The sequence below is a fragment of the Galeopterus variegatus genome, unplaced genomic scaffold, assembly GCF_000696425.1.
Source record: "Galeopterus variegatus unplaced genomic scaffold, G_variegatus-3.0.2 Scaffold5326, whole genome shotgun sequence".
In the NCBI taxonomy this organism is placed as follows: domain Eukaryota; kingdom Metazoa; phylum Chordata; class Mammalia; order Dermoptera; family Cynocephalidae; genus Galeopterus; species Galeopterus variegatus.
The window spans coordinates 55,372-72,981 of NW_007731437.1; the positions used below are offsets into that span (position 1 = coordinate 55,372).

The window sequence follows — 17,610 nt, forward strand, 5'->3', positions numbered from 1 at the left end:
ACAAGTGTTGTGCTGGATTTAGCTAACCCTGGATCGATAAGTGATCCATTGGGTTTCACTTGCGCTGATCTCATTTTCTGCTTTAAAATTATCTGTCCTTGGTGCGTTTCTTTTATTTACTATCTTTTGTTTTTATTTATTTTAATCTTTTGTTTTTATACATGACCTTTTTCTTGTCTTTTGTCTCCTCTAGTTAATCTGAAGGTGTGCATGTAGTGTTTTACATTTCACTAGTAGTTAACTATGTGTTTTGTTTTGTTTTTTTAAAACATATTGAACTAAATCTTGCCTATTATCATCATTTATGAAGAAGTATCTACTGATTCTGGCCATAAAAGATGAATAAGTATTAAAACACCAACGTCAAGGGTTTGGATCTCCATACCAGCCAGCTGCAAAAAAAAATTAATATATTTAATTATTGTCATCTGCAAATGTGAATCTCTGCCTAGAAAATGCAGGCAAATCAGCTTCAAATTCAGAAAAGAAGCCAGTTTCTAAATCAATTAGAAAACCGAGAGATAACACATATATACCAGATTTATTCATTTAACAAACGTAATGGAAAAAAAGACATCATGGAAAAATAACTCTTTCATATTTAACCACCAGAAATAACTAAAAGAAATGTGCAGATATGGAATGTACCAGAACAGGCAAATCCACAGGGACAGAAAGTGGATTTGTCATTGCTGGGGGCTGGGGAAGGGGGTTTCCTTTTGGGGTGACGAGAATGTTCTGGAAATTGGTAGTGGTGATGTTTGCATAACTTTGTGAATGTATTAACCATCACTGAATTGTACACTTTGACATGGTGAGTTTCATGGTATGGGAATTATATCCCAGTTTTTAAATTAATACGAGGAAAACTAAGACAGGGAATTGTGTGTGTGGAACCTCAGCGCCTGGGAAGTGCGAAGGGGCCGTGCCCGGCTGGAACCCAGGCAGAGACGCGCTGTTCCTGGGGACGGATCCGGGTCCCGAGGAGCACAACCGCTCACACTGTTACTTTCCAAATTCATTATTTTCCCCAAAATCCCAAAGGCAATTTTGTTTTTTTGGAACTTAAAGTAGTTCTAAAGTTCATCTAGTATACATGCGTGTAGTAGTCAAGAAAATACAAAAGCAATATTAATGGGGAGGAAATTATCCTAGCAGATATTCCAATTACCCTGTCTTGGGCTGGCCAGATAGCTCAGCTGGTTAGAGTGCGGTTTTATTTATTTTATTGTTTTCTTTAAAAAGATGACCGGTAAGGGGATCTTAACCCTTGACTTGGTGTTGTCAGCACCACGCTCAGCCAGTGAGCGAACCGGCCATCCCTATGTGGGATCCGAACCCTTGACTTGGTGTTGTCAGTACCACACTCTCCCGAGTGAGACACGGGCCGGCCCTAGAGTGCGGTTTTATAACACCAAGGTAGATGACCGGTAAGGGGATCTTAACCCTTGACTTGGTGTTGTCAGTACCACACTCTCCCGAGTGAGACACGGGCCGGCCCCAGAGTGCGGTTTTATAACACCAAGTTCATGGGTTCGGATCCCTGTGCTGGCCAGCTGCCAAAAAGACAAATAAAAAAATCATAAATGATATAAAAACTCATACTTGGTGTTGGGGATGATGTGGGAATGGAAACTATCAAACACGCCCACGGAGGTGTAAATTGGGACCCGCTTGCTCGCTGCAGGGTGGCACCCGAAACACCCGGCCTGCCCTAGCTGGGTTGGGAGGGCAGCGGGGTTTACAATTGGTCACAACCAGTGACAGAATTCTCTGTGCCTTCTGCACTCCCACTGCTTCACTTGACTCATATGAAAAAAAATAATGATAAAATTGAATTAAAAATTTTTAAAAAGTAAAACCCAAAGCAAAACAAAGAAACTGCCCTAAATGTCACTCCCTCTGACACCAACACCGAGTGTGGCATTTTATTTATGTCAGTGATTAGGGATGATTATAAGTTTTCAAGCAGAGAAATATTTACTGTGGGCATAAAATGACAGCAATGACCGAGAGGGGATTCGTCCCGTTACAGAGCCCGTGAAGGGCTCAGTTCTCACAGAGACAAGATTTATCTGGAGCTTTTTCAGACCCCTTCCTCCTGCAGAGACAGCTCCCAAACTCCCCCCAAGATCCTGACCACCCAGACCTTATCCCCTGCCCGTATCTCCATCTCCAGTTTTGGGTTTTTTCTCTGGTGTCTGCCCAGTACGGGGCTTGAACCCTGGACGCTGGTGTTATCAGCAACACGCTCCAACCAACTGAGCCAACCCACCAGCCCACTGATTAATTTTTAATTAGAATTTAAATAGCCACATGCGGCACGTGGCTCCCAAGTCCAAGGCAATTCCTGCCCTGGTGTGAAGATTTCCAGAAACTGGTTCTGATCTTCAGAGACACCCTGGGGAGCAGTTCTTGGGTGCCAAAGGCCGCATCCTGGGCTGTTCCACCTTCTCTGTCCCGGCCATTGGGACAACACAGATCTGCAGCCCCTGCTAGGTGCCTCCCGACGTGAGTGTTCAAGGAGAGGCTGGCCCACGAGAACCTTCCTGTGACCCCCGTTTCTTCCACCCCTGCCCCAGCACCCCTTGTGCTGGATGAGTTTTGGGATAAACTGGCTGTTAGGATGAGGTGTTCTTGTGGCCCGTGAAGGGAGGAGTCCTAAGGATCCAGAGAAAAAGAAAACTTGACGACACAGAGAGACTACGTACTCNGCCAGTGAGCGAACCGGCCATCCCTATGTGGGATCCGAACCCTTGACTTGGTGTTGTCAGCACCACGCTCAGCCAGTGAGCGAACCGGCCATCCCTATGTGGGATCCGAACCCTTGACTTGGTGTTGTCAGTACCACACTCTCCCGAGTGAGACACGGGCCGGCCCTAGAGTGCGGTTTTATAACACCAAGGTCATGGGTTCGGATCCCTGTGCTGGCCAGCTGCCAAAAAGACAAATAAAAAAATCATAAATGATATAAAAACTCATACTTGGTGTTGGGGATGATGTGGGAATGGAAACTATCAAACACGCCCACGGAGGTGTAAATTGGGACCCGCTTGCTCGCTGCAGGGTGGCACCCGAAACACCCGGCCTGCCCTAGCTGGGTTGGGAGGGCAGCGGGGTTTACAATTGGTCACAACCAGTGACAGAATTCTCTGTGCCTTCTGCACTCCCACTGCTTCACTTGACTCATATGAAAAAAAATAATGATAAAATTGAATTAAAAATTTTTAAAAAGTAAAACCCAAAGCAAAACAAAGAAACTGCCCTAAATGTCACTCCCTCTGACACCAACACCGAGTGTGGCATTTTATTTATGTCAGTGATTAGGGATGATTATAAGTTTTCAAGCAGAGAAATATTTACTGTGGGCATAAAATGACAGCAATGACCGAGAGGGGATTCGTCCCGTTACAGAGCCCGTGAAGGGCTCAGTTCTCACAGAGACAAGATTTATCTGGAGCTTTTTCAGACCCCTTCCTCCTGCAGAGACAGCTCCCAAACTCCCCCCAAGATCCTGACCACCCAGACCTTATCCCCTGCCCGTATCTCCATCTCCAGTTTTGGGTTTTTTCTCTGGTGTCTGCCCAGTACGGGGCTTGAACCCTGGACGCTGGTGTTATCAGCAACACGCTCCAACCAACTGAGCCAACCCACCAGCCCACTGATTAATTTTTAATTAGAATTTAAATAGCCACATGCGGCACGTGGCTCCCAAGTCCAGGCAATTCCTGCCCTGGTGTGAAGATTTCCAGAAACTGGTTCTGATCTTCAGAGACACCCTGGGGAGCAGTTCTTGGGTGCCAAAGGCCGCATCCTGGGCTGTTCCACCTTCTCTGTCCCGGCCATTGGGACAACACAGATCTGCAGCCCCTGCTAGGTGCCTCCCGACGTGAGTGTTCAAGGAGAGGCTGGCCCACGAGAACCTTCCTGTGACCCCCGTTTCTTCCACCCCTGCCCCAGCACCCCTTGTGCTGGATGAGTTTTGGGATAAACTGGCTGTTAGGATGAGGTGTTCTTGTGGCCCGTGAAGGGAGGAGTCCTAAGGATCCAGAGAAAAAGAAAACTTGACGACACAGAGAGACTACGTACTCACAGAGGGAGAATCAGAGCTCACACGCTCACCACGTGCAGATTCACACACGATGCCACCATTTTGGGGGAAATTACCCAAGAAAGGACTGCAAGACAAGTGAGACCTCGATTAGAATAAAGTGTCTCTTAACTTGTGTGTTTCAGGTCGCTGAAGTCAGTGGGCCCCACAGTGTTTCATGTGCAAAATGTTTCCTTATAAAGGGTGTGTGAGTCCTATCGATGCTGTAACAAACGTGGTGGCTTAAAACGACATACATGTATTATTTTACAGGTCTTGAAAGCAGAAGTTCTAAAGTCAAGGCACGGGCAGGGCTGGTCCCTCCTGGAGGCTCCAGGGCAGGACCTGTGTCCTCCTTTCCCAGCTTCTGGAGGCGCCCACAGCCCTGGCACGTGGTCCCCTCCTCTGTCTGCAAAGCCAGCAGCGCAGCATCTTCCAGTCTCTGCCTCTGACTCTCCTGCCCCCTCTTATGAGGACCCTGTGAGGACACTGGGTCTCCGGGTAACCCAGGATGACCTCCTATCTCAAGGTCCTCAACTTCATCTCATCTGCAGAATCCCTTTGCCATGGAAAGTGACATATCCACAGGTCCCAGGGATTGGGACAGGGACGTCTTTGGGGGCTGTAATTCAGCCAACCAAAAAGTGATGGTTTAGAAACCCTGTAAGCTCCAAAATTCTTAAACTGGCCCTGGAAAGAGCTGAGGTTTTGCATTTGCAAAATCAAAAGGTCAAAAAACAACGGTGGGAAACGGCGGGGTGGCCTCCCTGAAAGGCACTTGCACTTGCCAGTCACCTGCACTTCGAGGGCGGGAAATCTCCCCCTTCCCAGCGGCGCTGCGCCCTCTAGGGGCGGGATGTTGCCATGTGACACCTGACGGGGCTCTGGGCTCAGGGTTCGCGACTCGCAGCGATGGCAGACCCGACCCGTGAGTCATAGCTGCTCTTCCCTGTCAGCCCCAGGAACCACGACATTTTACGTGGAAAGGGACCCATCCCCAGGTTTTTCACATATAAAAACGCAAGTCTTAGAGGTAAATTCATCCCGTGTTTAAGGCCACAGGGCTGACGAGTGACCGGCTGGAACACAAGCCGCCTTCTGTCTGCTCCCTCCAAACCCAGCCGTCAGCACGTGGTTAAGTTTTGCTTCCTTCTCTTTGATGGAGTAAACAAAGCAGAGAGCTGAAGTCACCTGTGGCAGGAGCGGGCAGACCGGGAAGACACAACGGAAATGGGGAACCATGGGGGCCTGTCGCCAGCTTCTCTCGGTCTTTTTCCTGATCCCCCGACCTCCCAGCCCATGAAATTTAAATTCCACAGGCATGCTGTGTACCAGTTTACCTGGGAAACCATGATGATACCTAAGACTTTGGGGCCCCAAGAGCCAAGGCCCCGGTGGACCAAGCCCCCCTACGGGGACGGCATTAATGGCCACCACCAGCCGTGGGAACCAAACGACACAATTTATTCCGATGTTCGTATCCGGGTCAGGAGGGTGGTCTCGGGCAGGGTGGGGCGAGGGCGGCCGGGCACAGGCACCCTGCCCACCACCATGCCCTCCTCGGCTGCTGTGTGGGAAGCTGCCGTCTGGGCTGCCAGGAACCCCCCGTGTCCTGGGGAGGCCACGGTTGGGGGGTTTGGGTGTTGTGGGGTGAGGGAGATACGTTCAATCCAACACTTCCTGCTTCATGAAGTCCTGAGAGGGCTGGGCCGTGCGGTGCGTCTCTGGAGGGCTCCAGTGGTTTCTGGAAGGACCGAGCCGTTCCTGCAGCTTTGGGCTTAGGCGGCGACAGGTGTTAACTGCACCTGCTCAGTTTCCTGGCAGGAGCCGGGAGACAGGGGGACCGGCGCCCTTGTCTTCTGCAGACATCCCAAACAGAGATGATCAGAGATGGTCAGAGTTCTGTGTCATCTGGGATGGTGCAGGGCTCAGGCAGGAAGGGCCACTGAGGTCAAAGGCCACTGAGAACTCCGGTGAGGGGGACGTGGGTGGGTTGCGGGGTGCAGGATGCGGCTTCCTTTGGTCAGGGGCCCCTCACGCCTCCCGAGGGTCTAGGGGAGGAAGTGCTCTTGGATTTTGGTCCTGTCACCCGACGGGACACACAGACAAAGCATTTTGAGAGAAAGTTCGCAGGCATCTGAAGAAAGGCCAATTCCAGCAAAATACTAGGCAGAATTCAAAGATCCCACAGCAGGGCGAGGTGTTCGTGAGAAGGTTCGCTCCTGGGTTAGTCGTGAGGAAGAGGATATTGTTCTGGAGACGGAGCGGGCTCACTATTTACTGGTTCTAAAAAAAAGCGTTTTTTAAAAAACATCTCAGGATGGTTGTCAATGAGACTGTATGAAATTGAAACCTTTGAAGGTTCACGAAGGGGCCTTTGGGGAGGACTCAGCACTGGGATTCCTGACGCGGCTGCGGGCGTGGGGTCCGTGGCCTCCGGGAAACCCTGGGTCGAGTGAGCCGAGCGTCCTGGGGGGACTGAAGTGGATGAAGCTGGAAGTCGGGGCGTGCCCCGGGGGGCAGGTCGTACCTTTTTGTAACTCCCTGGGCTGCGGCAGGGGGATGCGGTTGGTGGATTGTAGCTCCAAGGCCTGTGCACTTTAAAATGACTAATATTAAGCCATGTGAATTTATGTTTTAACCTCAGTTAAAAACAAAAAAACTCGATCTCGGCCAGGTAGGGGAGCTGGGCTGCTGGTTACTTACGGTCTCCAAATAAAACCCAGGGAAACAGAAAACGGGCAGGCGAAGCCGGCCCCTCCCGCCCTCCAAGGCCACTGCACGCATCTGGGTTGGACTCTCATGCTCGCTTGCTGGTCCCTTTAGGAAGTGACACCCACTGGATGTTTTCTGGACACCCCTGTGCTCAGGTGGGCAGCACGGTGTGGCTCGGGGAGGTGGCGTCCTGCGGGCAAGCTCAGGACCCCTCCTGTCTGTCTCTCTGTCAGGCGCTGGGCTCGAGGGGTCCTCCTGCCACCCAGTCACCAGTGGAGCCCCCGCCGCCCCGTCGGGCCGACCCTGCTCACCAGTGGCTCCAGCTCCTTGGTGTCGATGAGGCCGAACTCCCGGACAAAGTAATAGAAGTGCTTGTAGCAGGTGTTCACGTGGGCCTCGGAGCCCAGCTGCGCGATGCGGTCAAAGTGGTGGATGTAGACGTGCACGAACACGCGGAACAGGCGCGACAGGATCTTCCTCACCGTCTGCAGGAAGTTCTTGGGGAATGGTGTGCCTGGATGGGCGACGGGGTGGGGGACAGGGCCGGTCAGACCGAGTCTGCCTGGGACCCCGGCTCCTGCCCCAGTACTGAATCGCACAGGTGTGAACTGATAAGGCTCAGAGAGGTTAAGACACTTGCCTGAGATCACACAGCCTTCATCCCAATCACCTGGCTGGGTTTCCTCTTGTGTTGGCTCTGGGCAGGAGGCACCCATCTGTCCCTGGGAAGGAGCCTCTTCTCCGGGATAAGGGTGACAGCCTGCGTCCCCCAGATTGCCACCCTAGTCTTTTGCCCCAGCTCTCTCTAAGGATCTCCCTTGGAAACCCCTGTCACTGTCACCTCCAACCCACCAAAGCTTCATTGTTCCTTCCTCCCATCAGACTTTGCACAAACCCCTCTGTGGTACCAACGACGTGATGTTAATGTACATGTTTGTGAGCCTCTTCCGTGGACAGGAGAGGCCAGGTAGTCACTCGATCCAGCTGGCGTTCCTGAGCGCCCCCTGTGGCCAGTAGTGGACAGAGCAGCCCCTGCCCTTGCAGGACACACTGGCACATGACTAACTGCAGAGAAAGCCACAGTGTGATCAGGCCGCACCTTCTAGAAGATGGAAAACATCAGTGCTGGACAGCACTGTGCTTTTCAGGCCACGGGGTCAGCTGAATGAGGCCCCAAAGATGTCCCTGTCTTTATCCCTAGGACCTGTGAACATGTCACCTCACATGGTAGAAGGGGACTCTGCAGATGGGATGGAGTTGAGGACCTTGAGATGGAGATCATCGTGGGTTATCCAGGGGCCCAGTGTCCTCACAGGGTCCTCATAAGAGGGGACAGGAGGGTCAATGGGATGGAGTTGAGGACCTTGAGATGGAGATCGTCGTGGGTTATCCAGGGGCCCAGTGTCCTCACAGGGTCCTCATAAGAGGGGACAGGAGGGTCAGAGGCGGAGACTGGAAGAAGCTGCGCTGCTGGCTTTGCAGACGGAGAAAGGGGCCACGCACTGAGGGCTGTGGGCGCCTCTAGAAGCTGGGAAGGGAGGACACGGGTCCTGCCCTGGAGCCTCCAGGACGGACCAGCCCTGTACATGCCTTGACTTTAGCCCAGTGAGACCCATGTGGGACTCTGCCCTCCAGGACTGCGAGGGGACAAATGTGTGTGGCTCTGAGGCACGCAGTTCAAAGTGACTTGCTGCAGCGGCTGCTGGAGACGCTCACAGAGCCTTCGGCCCTTCTGCACTGGTGCCTCCTCTGAAACCCACTCTGAGCCCAACTTTGCGGTTGAGAAACCCGAGTCCACGCTGGGGCCACCAGATGCCCAGAGCCGCCCCCCAGGCAGTGGGGAGTTGTGACTAGATCAGGTCCTCCTCTCAGAGCAGAGAGCACTGTGACGTGGTGGCAGCACAGTGGTGAGGCTGGGACCTCATCTGAGTGGGGCTGTCAGGCGTGTGGGTTGTGCAGTGAGGAGAAGGGAGGGCCGGCGTGGCGTGGGTGGTGGAGGGGACCCCTGCCTCGTGCCCGTGGACAGAACGAAGAGGCTCGGCCAGGGCGCTGGGAGAGCTTCACGGCCGTGAGCGGGAGGCCACACGAATCCTTCGGGACGAATCCATGCTGGCGTCCGCAGTGTGCCTGGGACACTAATGTGGAGACGGAAAAGGGGAGGAGGCAGGCTGCACACCGGACAGGACGGGAGCGCTCATGAGGCCATGGTGGGCAGAGGTGGGATGCAGGGGCCCGGATACACCACGGCCACCACGGGAGGACTGCAGCAGGTTAATCTCCCTAAAACAGCTCTAGCATATTCCCGCTGGATTTGTGCCCTTCGCCAAGGCTGAAGCCCAAGACATCTCGCCTGATCTGTCGCCGGAGTCCCTTCGCAGGCCACCTGCCCTCCTCCCTGCCTGGCAGATCTGTCTTTGGACACCCCGAGGGTCGCCGGCCTGTACTGGCCTCTCTGTCCACCTCTCAAGGCCCAGAGATGGCCAAGTCCTCCAAGATGATCTTTGGCCCTGGGGCCCCGGGGCCCTGGGAGACGGAGACGTGGGCCTTCCAGAGGGTAGCAGGAGGGGTCCAGCCCGGCGGTGCCTGCCTGCAAGCTACATGGGAACCACGATGCGCCAGGGCAGCAGGGCGGCTTTTACCAGCGAGCTTAGGTTCTGACCAGTCTGTTTCAGAATGCCCTTCCCCTGGACATCAAGGGACAGGAAGGGTCTCCCTGTGGATGGAAATTATTGGCAAATACTTAACAGCGGGATTTTTCTCTACAGATACTTTGAGCAGCGATCCACCCGGGTCCTGGAAAAGAGAGCCGGCTCCTTTTGCCAATTCCGGAAAAAAAAATTCTTACATCTTTTAGTTCAAAAGATTTGTAGAAGAACATCTGCAACACCTTATAAAGAGTTAACTTACTCAATAATGCTTATAAATCAAGAAAAGGAGGGCTGGCCTGCTAGCTCAGCTGGTTAGAGCGTGGTGCTGATCACACCAGGGTCCAGGGTTTGATCCCCGTACTGCCAAAAAAAAAAAAAAAAAAGTTATGCAGAGATGCTTTATCTGTTTAGCTAACAAAATGCAAACAACAGGGCCGGCCCGGTGGCGCACTCGGTAGACTGCGGCGCTTGGGAGCATGGCGGCGCTCCCGCCGAGGGTTCGGATCCCATATAGAGACCGGTCCACTCACTGGTTGAGCGCGGTGCGGGCGCGACACCGAGGGTTGCGATCCCGTTGCCGGTCGCAGTATGGGTGCGACACTGAGGGTTGCGATCCTGTTACCGGTCACGAAAAAAGACAAAAAGGAAAAAAAAAATGCAAACAACAAAAGGTGGATTTTGCACATGAGGCTGGAGAAGGAGTTACCAGATTTCCAGCCCCGCTGCGGGTGGGCAGGCCGGGCACTGTGAACTGCTGGGAGCTCTTCCGCAGGGACCCTGCGGTATCTGCCTCAAGTTCATGTCCATGTCCCGCAGATGGAGGAATTCACCTTGCAGAAGCTTTTCCTATAGAGCGTCACAAGTGCACAGAGACATGTGCAGGGACGGTCTCAACAGCACTGTCTGCAGTAAGACTGGGGCAGCCAGTCCCTGATGATGGCAGCTGGCCCTGAGGGACAGATCTAAGACGTGCGGAGTTAAAAAGGCAGCCGGGGAATTTCTGAGATTGCCGAGACTCCAGTGTGACCTCAGGCCCTCCACGCTGAACTTCAGCACGGAGGTTCCAGCACCAGCCCGCTTCTCTGTCTGTCTGCAGCGACAAGTTCTCTCCGAAGCTGTGTTCTCTGTGTGGCACCTCGCCACCGGGAGCTCGCTGCATGGCTTGTGTGTTGTGGACTTTAAGTGTCTATGAATGTCTTTGTGTCACAGAACATGGGGCTCCTGGGGACCCATTCTGTGGAAGGCTTGGCCACCATCAGGGAGGACTCTGGGATTCATTTCCCCTTCCACAGACATGACAGGAAAGCAGGAAGAAAAGGTACGCACCACGCTCCAGAGATGTACTCAAACAATCGCCCACAAACCCACATCGATGGGGTGCCCTTGAAAACCTCTGGAAGCCACGGGAGGTATTACAGACCCCTAGCTGGGTGGGACAGCACATCAAGGGGGTGGTCACTTTGATGGACTAGGGCGCTCTGTAAAAGTGGCTCCAAAGTCCGAGAGCAACGTCGAGCCCGGGCCAGGAGCACTGCCTGGTTCGGCATCTGACCCATGAGGGATTCCAGCTGACGATCCCAGCCTGCTCCGCATCTGTCCCCTCTGAGGGGGGTCAGGGTGACGAGGCGAAGGAGGAGCTACTTAAAACACCGGTTCAGGAGAAGGATTTAGAAACGGAGCCTTCGAGGACATCTTTGCCCATACTTCTGATGACAGTCTCATAGGGGTCGCAAACTACAACCCGAGGGCCCAATCTGGCCCCACTGCCTACTCTTGTAAACAAAGTTTTATTTGCACACAGGCCTGCCCTGTGTTCTATATCGGCAGCTTCTGCATTACGGCAGCAGGGCTGAGTAGTTGAGACAGGGACCGACTGACCTGCAAAGTTGAAGACATTTGCTATCGGTCCTGTACAGGGAAAGCTGGCTGACCTCCAGCCCAGTGTCATAACCCGTCAACTGAGAACGGGGCAGGTGGTGCTAGGGCCTTAAAGAGGCACAGGCACGAATGCCCTGGACCAAAGGGAGACTGGGATAGAACGTCGGTCCCACCCCTCCTTTGCTGTGGCAGCCTCAGGTACCCAGAAATGCCACCGATAAGAAGCAAAGAGACCCCACTCTGTGCACGAAACATTTCATGCCACCCAGTTGGCTGGGAGGCCTTGGGTAGTTTCAGGGTTGAGACAGGGCTGGGGGCTACGAGAAAGGTCAGGGGCTGGCCCCAGGCTGCCCGCTTGGTGGCGTGTGACTTCTGCCAATGTTATGTTCTCTCACTCTTCCGTCAGTGTCCTCCTTGGTAAAATTACAAAAATTCACCTGCTGCAGGCAAGGACCACTCAGGGTTTCTCCTGCTCTGAGGTTCTAGGATTCGGACCCCTCAGGAGCTGGGTGGGACTTTAGGGGGTCCCAGCAAGGCTGTGAGTCAGGACAGGAAGCCTGGGCACGCACAGACCCTGGGCCTGATCGTGGAGTAGGGAGACCCAGGAACCCCTACTTTGGGAAAGCACCAACTCTGGCGCAGCCTCTTCCCAGATGGGCACCTGAAGGTCCTCTGCCAGCGTCCAGCCCTTTCCCTGCACAGAGCAAGAGTGGTCTGAGCAGTGAGCTTGGTCCGAGGCGTACAGCCAACGGTGTCCAGGGGCTGGGGCCCGAGACGCCTGAGGACGCATGTCCTGCCCCGTGGGTGTCCCGCACTGCCATGCTGACACTGCAGGTACAGTGAGGAAGACGTCTGTCCCCTACGGCCACTGAGACAAATCTCCACAGACGCAGTGGCTTAAAACAGCACAAAACTGCCCTCTCACAGAGCTGAAGGCCAGGAATCCAAAATCCATCTCACTGGGCGACAGTCAAGGCACGGGCAGGCCAGGTTCCTTCTGGAAGTTCCCAGGGAGGACCCGTGTCCTCCTCTGGAAGGCACAGTGTTCCCAAGCGCATGACCCTTCCTCACCCTTCCTCCTCTGCCCTCGTCATCTCGCCATTGTCTTCCTTGTCTGCGTGTGAAATCTCCCTCTGCCTCCCTCTTATAAGGACCTCCTGATGGCATTTAGGGCCCACCCGGATCATCCAGAAAACTCCCCATTTCAAGATCCTTAACTTGGTGCAAAACGTGGTCCACCCACACAGTGGAACGTCACTCAGCCATGAACAGGAACGAGGCTCTGACATACGCTGCCACGTGGTGGACCTTGAACACGTCACGCTCAGTGACAGACGCCAGACACAAAAGGCCACACAGTGTGTGACTCCATTTACACAAAATGTCCAGAACAGGCTGATCCACAGAGACAGAAAGTGGATTCCTGGTTGCAGAGGCTGGGGGACAGGGATAGGAAGTGACTGCTAATGGGGATGGGGCTGCTTTTTGGGGTGACGGGATGTTCTGGAACTAGACTTTGGTGATGGCCGCACAACTCTGTGACTATACTAAAAACCACTGCATTGCATGCTTTAAATGGGTGAATCGTACGGTGTGTGGATTATGTCTCAATAAAGGCGTTAAAGAAATAAAAAGTTGAGCTGCTCCCGCTGGTCCTTTCTGCTCCCTGCTTGGGCCTCGGCAGAGCAGGGTGGCCCGGGGTGCCAGGATCCCACCCACACGAGCGGGACCAGCGCTGGGGAGGGAAGGGGGCGCCCGGCCGCGCCACCCGACTCACCGACGTTGGTGGGGAAGACGCCTTCATCGTTGATCTGCACCTCGATCCAGTCCATGAGCAGGTCCATGTAGCGGGGGGCCGACAGCGCCGTGGGCTTGCGGAACTTGTGCTCGTCCTGCCAGCGGTACTCGTACTTGGGACCCCCCGACATGATGGGGCAGGACTGCTCGGTGCAGCCGTCGCTGATGGTGCCGTAGATGAGGTTGACGCGGTTGAAGAAGTCCACCACGTGCACGGCCACCCAGTCGTGCAGGTCCTCGCCCGGGGGCAGCTGCACGGCCAGGCGCAGGTCCAGCCCCGCGTTCAGCGACGCCTGCGCCTTCTTGTGCAGCTCGAAGCGCTGCGTGCCTGGCTCGAACTTGCGCTTGGGGCGGAAGGTCTTGTCCTTGTTGAAGACCTGCTTCAGGAAGGGGTTGGACATCTCGGCCACGCCCGCTGTCCCGGGCAGGACACAGAACGCTCGCTGAGCCCTGAGGTGCTACCTGAGATCTGAAACACAGAACGGGAAAGGGCTGTCACCTGCTCCCGATCAGAGTCAGAGGTGTGCCTGGAAATTCTGTTCTGGAAGCACAAGTGGACGGGATGTGGGGTGTCTCCCAGGGCTTTTGGTTTTAAGGAATTTCTCCAAAAGGGCACCAGGGGACAAAAATGCCACACGGCCTGGCCTAATGGCCTTGGATCAGAAGTCGCCTAGAGCCAGGCCCCGAATAACAGGAGCAGCTAGATCCTTCCCCCAGGTCTGACGCAGGTCAGGATTCCCATTCCTGATGCTCCTTGTAACAGCACAGAAGAGCAGGCCCGGATAGTGACAGTGGCCACAGGTGACTGCAGTGACTGAACGGTGGCCACTGTGGAGAAGCCTGGAACCTGCATGTGTGACATTAGGTGGAGAAGTTGCTTTGCACCTATTTGACAAAGGGTCTTGAGATGAGATTGCTCTGGATTATCTGGATGGGCCCTAAATCCAATGACAAGTGTGTGTTAAGAGACAAAAGAGGAGAAAGAGATACGGAGAAGGCCGTGAAGACAGAGATCGGGGTGATGCTTCTACAAGCCAAGGAGCAGCAGGGACTACGGCAGCCACCGGGACCTGGGGACAGGCCTGGCGCAGATTCTCCCTCGGCTCAGAAGCCAGCCCTGCGTCCCCCGATCTCCAACTTCCGCTCTCCAGAATTGAGAGAGAATCGATTTCTGATCTTTCTGGGTTCTCCCCGATGCCACTGTGTCCCAGTAGGGCCCACCCGAATCCCGTGTGACCTCATCTTAAGTTAATTACATCAGCAAAGACTCTACTTCCAAATATGGTCACGTTGTGAGGTTCTGGGTGGAGGTAAATTTCGGGGGAACACGATTCACACTAGTACACCATGAAAATAAAGGAACCTCAGTGAGCTTGCCCGAATCCTGCCCATCGCTAAGTGGTGACTCATGGGACGTGCCTGCCGGTTTCTCTGGGACAGGGCCCCTGATCCAGGGTGGGGGGCTGTGGCTGCCTGTACCCCCGAAATCACAGCCCATGCTGGAGCCCCAACTTTGACCTGCTTCTCCCTGAGACTCCTCGCTTAGTCAGTGGGACAAAAACTGACTCTGTGCCCGGGGGGTGAGAGGATTAAAGCATCCTACACCACACGTGTGCCTGGCTCACACACAGAGTGCAGTCCCTGCAGCAACGCCATTGTCACCATTGTCACCGCTATGGTGATGGCATGGAGGCTCTGTGGCTTGGTCTCCTTTTGCATGCCCAGAGTGGAAGCCGAGTCCACCTGCTCTGCTGCATGTGCCCTCCTGGGACTGGGGGCCTGACCACGACACAGGGACGGGGTGGGGGGCCCCCCCACCGCAAGGAAGAGGAAGCAGAAGAAAGGGGAAGTCATGGAGAGAGGTGGGTAAGGGAAGCCACAGCGTCTGCACCCGCCCAAGGCCCCTGGCTGTGCTATCCTGGGTCCTGTGCACGCTGCTTATGACTAATAACCATTTATTGTATTATAATAATCCCCACCACCTTTTCTTTTCTTTTCTTTTTTTTTTGCTTAAGTTAGTTTCTTAACTTTGCTGGAGTTAGTTTCTTTTACTTGTGACCAGTAAGTCCTGTCTTGTGCCCCATCTCTCATCCCCACCACCTTTTCTTTTCTTTTCTTTTTTTTTTGCTTAAGTTAGTTTCTTAACTTTGCTAGAGTTAGTTTCTTTTACTTGTGACCAGTAAGTCCTGTCTTGTGCCCCATCTCTCGAGACCCAGCACAGGCTCCTATTGTGTCCTGTGGCTGCTGCAGTGACTGAACACAACACACACTTATTACACAAGGTCTAGAGGTCAGGAGTCCGACCCAGGTCTCCCTGGGCTAAAGTCAAGGTGTGGGCAGGGCTGGTCCAGAGGAAGATTCGTGTCCTTCTTTCCCGGCTTCTAGAGGCGCCTGCAGCCCTCGGCTTGTGGCTTAGGCCTAGGGTTCCCTTGTGACATCTCCTTCTGCAGGGACTCTGCTCAATAACCCACACCGAACAGGATGGCCTCCACCAGAGGACGGTCTGGCCCCAAATGTCAATAGTGCCGAGGGGGAGGAAGTGTGCATTAAATGTGTAGAAGAAAACTGAGTTAGGTGGGGACATTTAATTGGGGAGGTCATCCTGGGTTACCTGGGGGCCCAGTGTCCTCACAGTGTCCTCATAAGAGGGGACAGAAAGGTCAGAGGCAGAGACTGGAAGATGCTGCAGTGCTGACTTTGCAGACAGAGGAAGGGGCCACGTGCCAAGGGCTTCTGGCACCTCTAGAAGCTGGGAAAGGAGGACACGGGTCCTCCCCTAGAGCCTCCAGGAGGGACCAGCCCTGCCCCCACCTCGACTTAAGGCTTCTGATCTGTATGAAAATTAATTTGTGTTGTTCTAAACCATGAAGTTTGTGGTAATTTGTTACAGCAATCATAGACAGGTCAGAATAATTCACAGTTCATTTAATGACACCCCCCAGGCCCTGGTTAAATGTGGGCTGAGGACCCTCCCCACTGACAGGTGAAGCCCACTCACTCTAGGACCGTGGGTGTTGGAAGCAGACTCGAGGCAGCACCAACAGCAGGAGACACAGACACAGGGCATACCGACAGAAGATCCGACAGCAGACAACAGGGTGGGGGGCATGGGGAGGCCAGTGAAAGGGGACAAAACAACTGCCCTTTGCTCGGACAGCTGGGATCAAAGAGGGGCACTCACGAGTGCTGGCCAGGATGTGGAGAAAGCCGACCCTCACACACAGCTGGCGGTATGTGAAGTGCTGCAGACGCTGTGGGAAGAGCGTGGTGGTTCTGCAAAAGGTTAAACCTAGAGTCGCCAACGGACCCAGCAATTCTGCTCCTAGGGATCTACCCAGAGAACTGAAAATACATGTCCACACAAAGACGTGTCCACCCATGTTCACAGCAGCGTGAGTCACAACAGCCAAAAGGTGGAAACAGCCCAAGTGTCCATCAACTCATGAATGGACACACATAGCGTGGTCCATCCACACAGTAGAACGTCACTCAGCCATGAAGAGGAACGAGGCTCTGACACACGCTGCCACATGGATGAACCCTGAACACATCACGCTCAGTGATAGACGCCAGACACAAAAGGCCACACAGTGTGTGACTTCATTTATATGAAATGTCCAGAACAGGCCAATCCACAGAACTCTGAATATGCTAAAAATAACGAACTGCACACCTTAAATAGGTGGATTATAGGGTATGTGGTTCACATCTTGATAACTCTGGTATCATAAAAAGCACTGGCGGGTGGGGCAGGAGCCCAGCCTCTGCTGCACACACCACAGAAAGAGAACTAAAGATGCTCCTCTCGGGCTCCAACTCAGGCAAACACCATCTTTTAAAAAAAGATAAATAAAATTGACAAACCATTAGCACGGCTAACTAAAAAAAGAAGAGAGAAGATCCAAATAACACAAATTAGAAATGAAAAAGGTGATATTACAACTGATTCATCTGAAATACAAGGAATCATTAGAGACTACTATAAACAACTATACGCCAATAAATTTGAAAATCTGGAGGAAATGGATAAATTTCTGGACACACACAAGCTCCCAAAACTGAGCCATGAAGACATAGAAAATCTGAACAGACCAATAACAATAAAGGAGATTGAAGCTGTTATCAGAAGGCTCCCAACAAAGAAAAGCCCAGGACCAGATGGATTCACAGCAGAATTTTACCAAACATTCAAAGAGGAAATGACACCGATTCTTTACAAACTATTCCAAAAGATTGAAACAGAAGCAAAGCTTCCAAACACATTCTCCCATAGAACAAGAAGCCCTTGAAATGAATGACTGGGAATTTCGAGTGTTAATCCTAAAGAGACTGAACGAGATACAAGAAAACACAGCTAGACAACATGATGAAACCAGGAAAAACATACAGGACCTGAAAGAGGAAATGTACAAGGAAATCACTGTCATAAAAAAAAATGTAGCAGAACTTGCCGAACTGAAGAAGTTATTCAGCAAAATAAAA

The 17,610-nt window shown here is 53.1% G+C and overlaps 1 protein-coding gene across 1 annotated transcript in view; it reads right to left on the minus strand.

The window, feature by feature from the left end:
• MOB3A (MOB kinase activator 3A) overlaps positions 1–17,610 on the minus strand; it is a 50,821-nt gene that overhangs the window by 19,228 nt on the left and 13,983 nt on the right. The window contains exons 2-3 of the mRNA XM_008589240.1: positions 13,109–13,597; positions 7,117–7,319 (exon numbers count right to left, since the gene is read on the minus strand). Coding sequence (XP_008587462.1) covers positions 7,117–7,319; positions 13,109–13,529 — 624 coding nt within the window. The 5' untranslated portion in view covers positions 13,530–13,597. The remainder of the gene's footprint in view (positions 1–7,116; positions 7,320–13,108; positions 13,598–17,610) is intronic.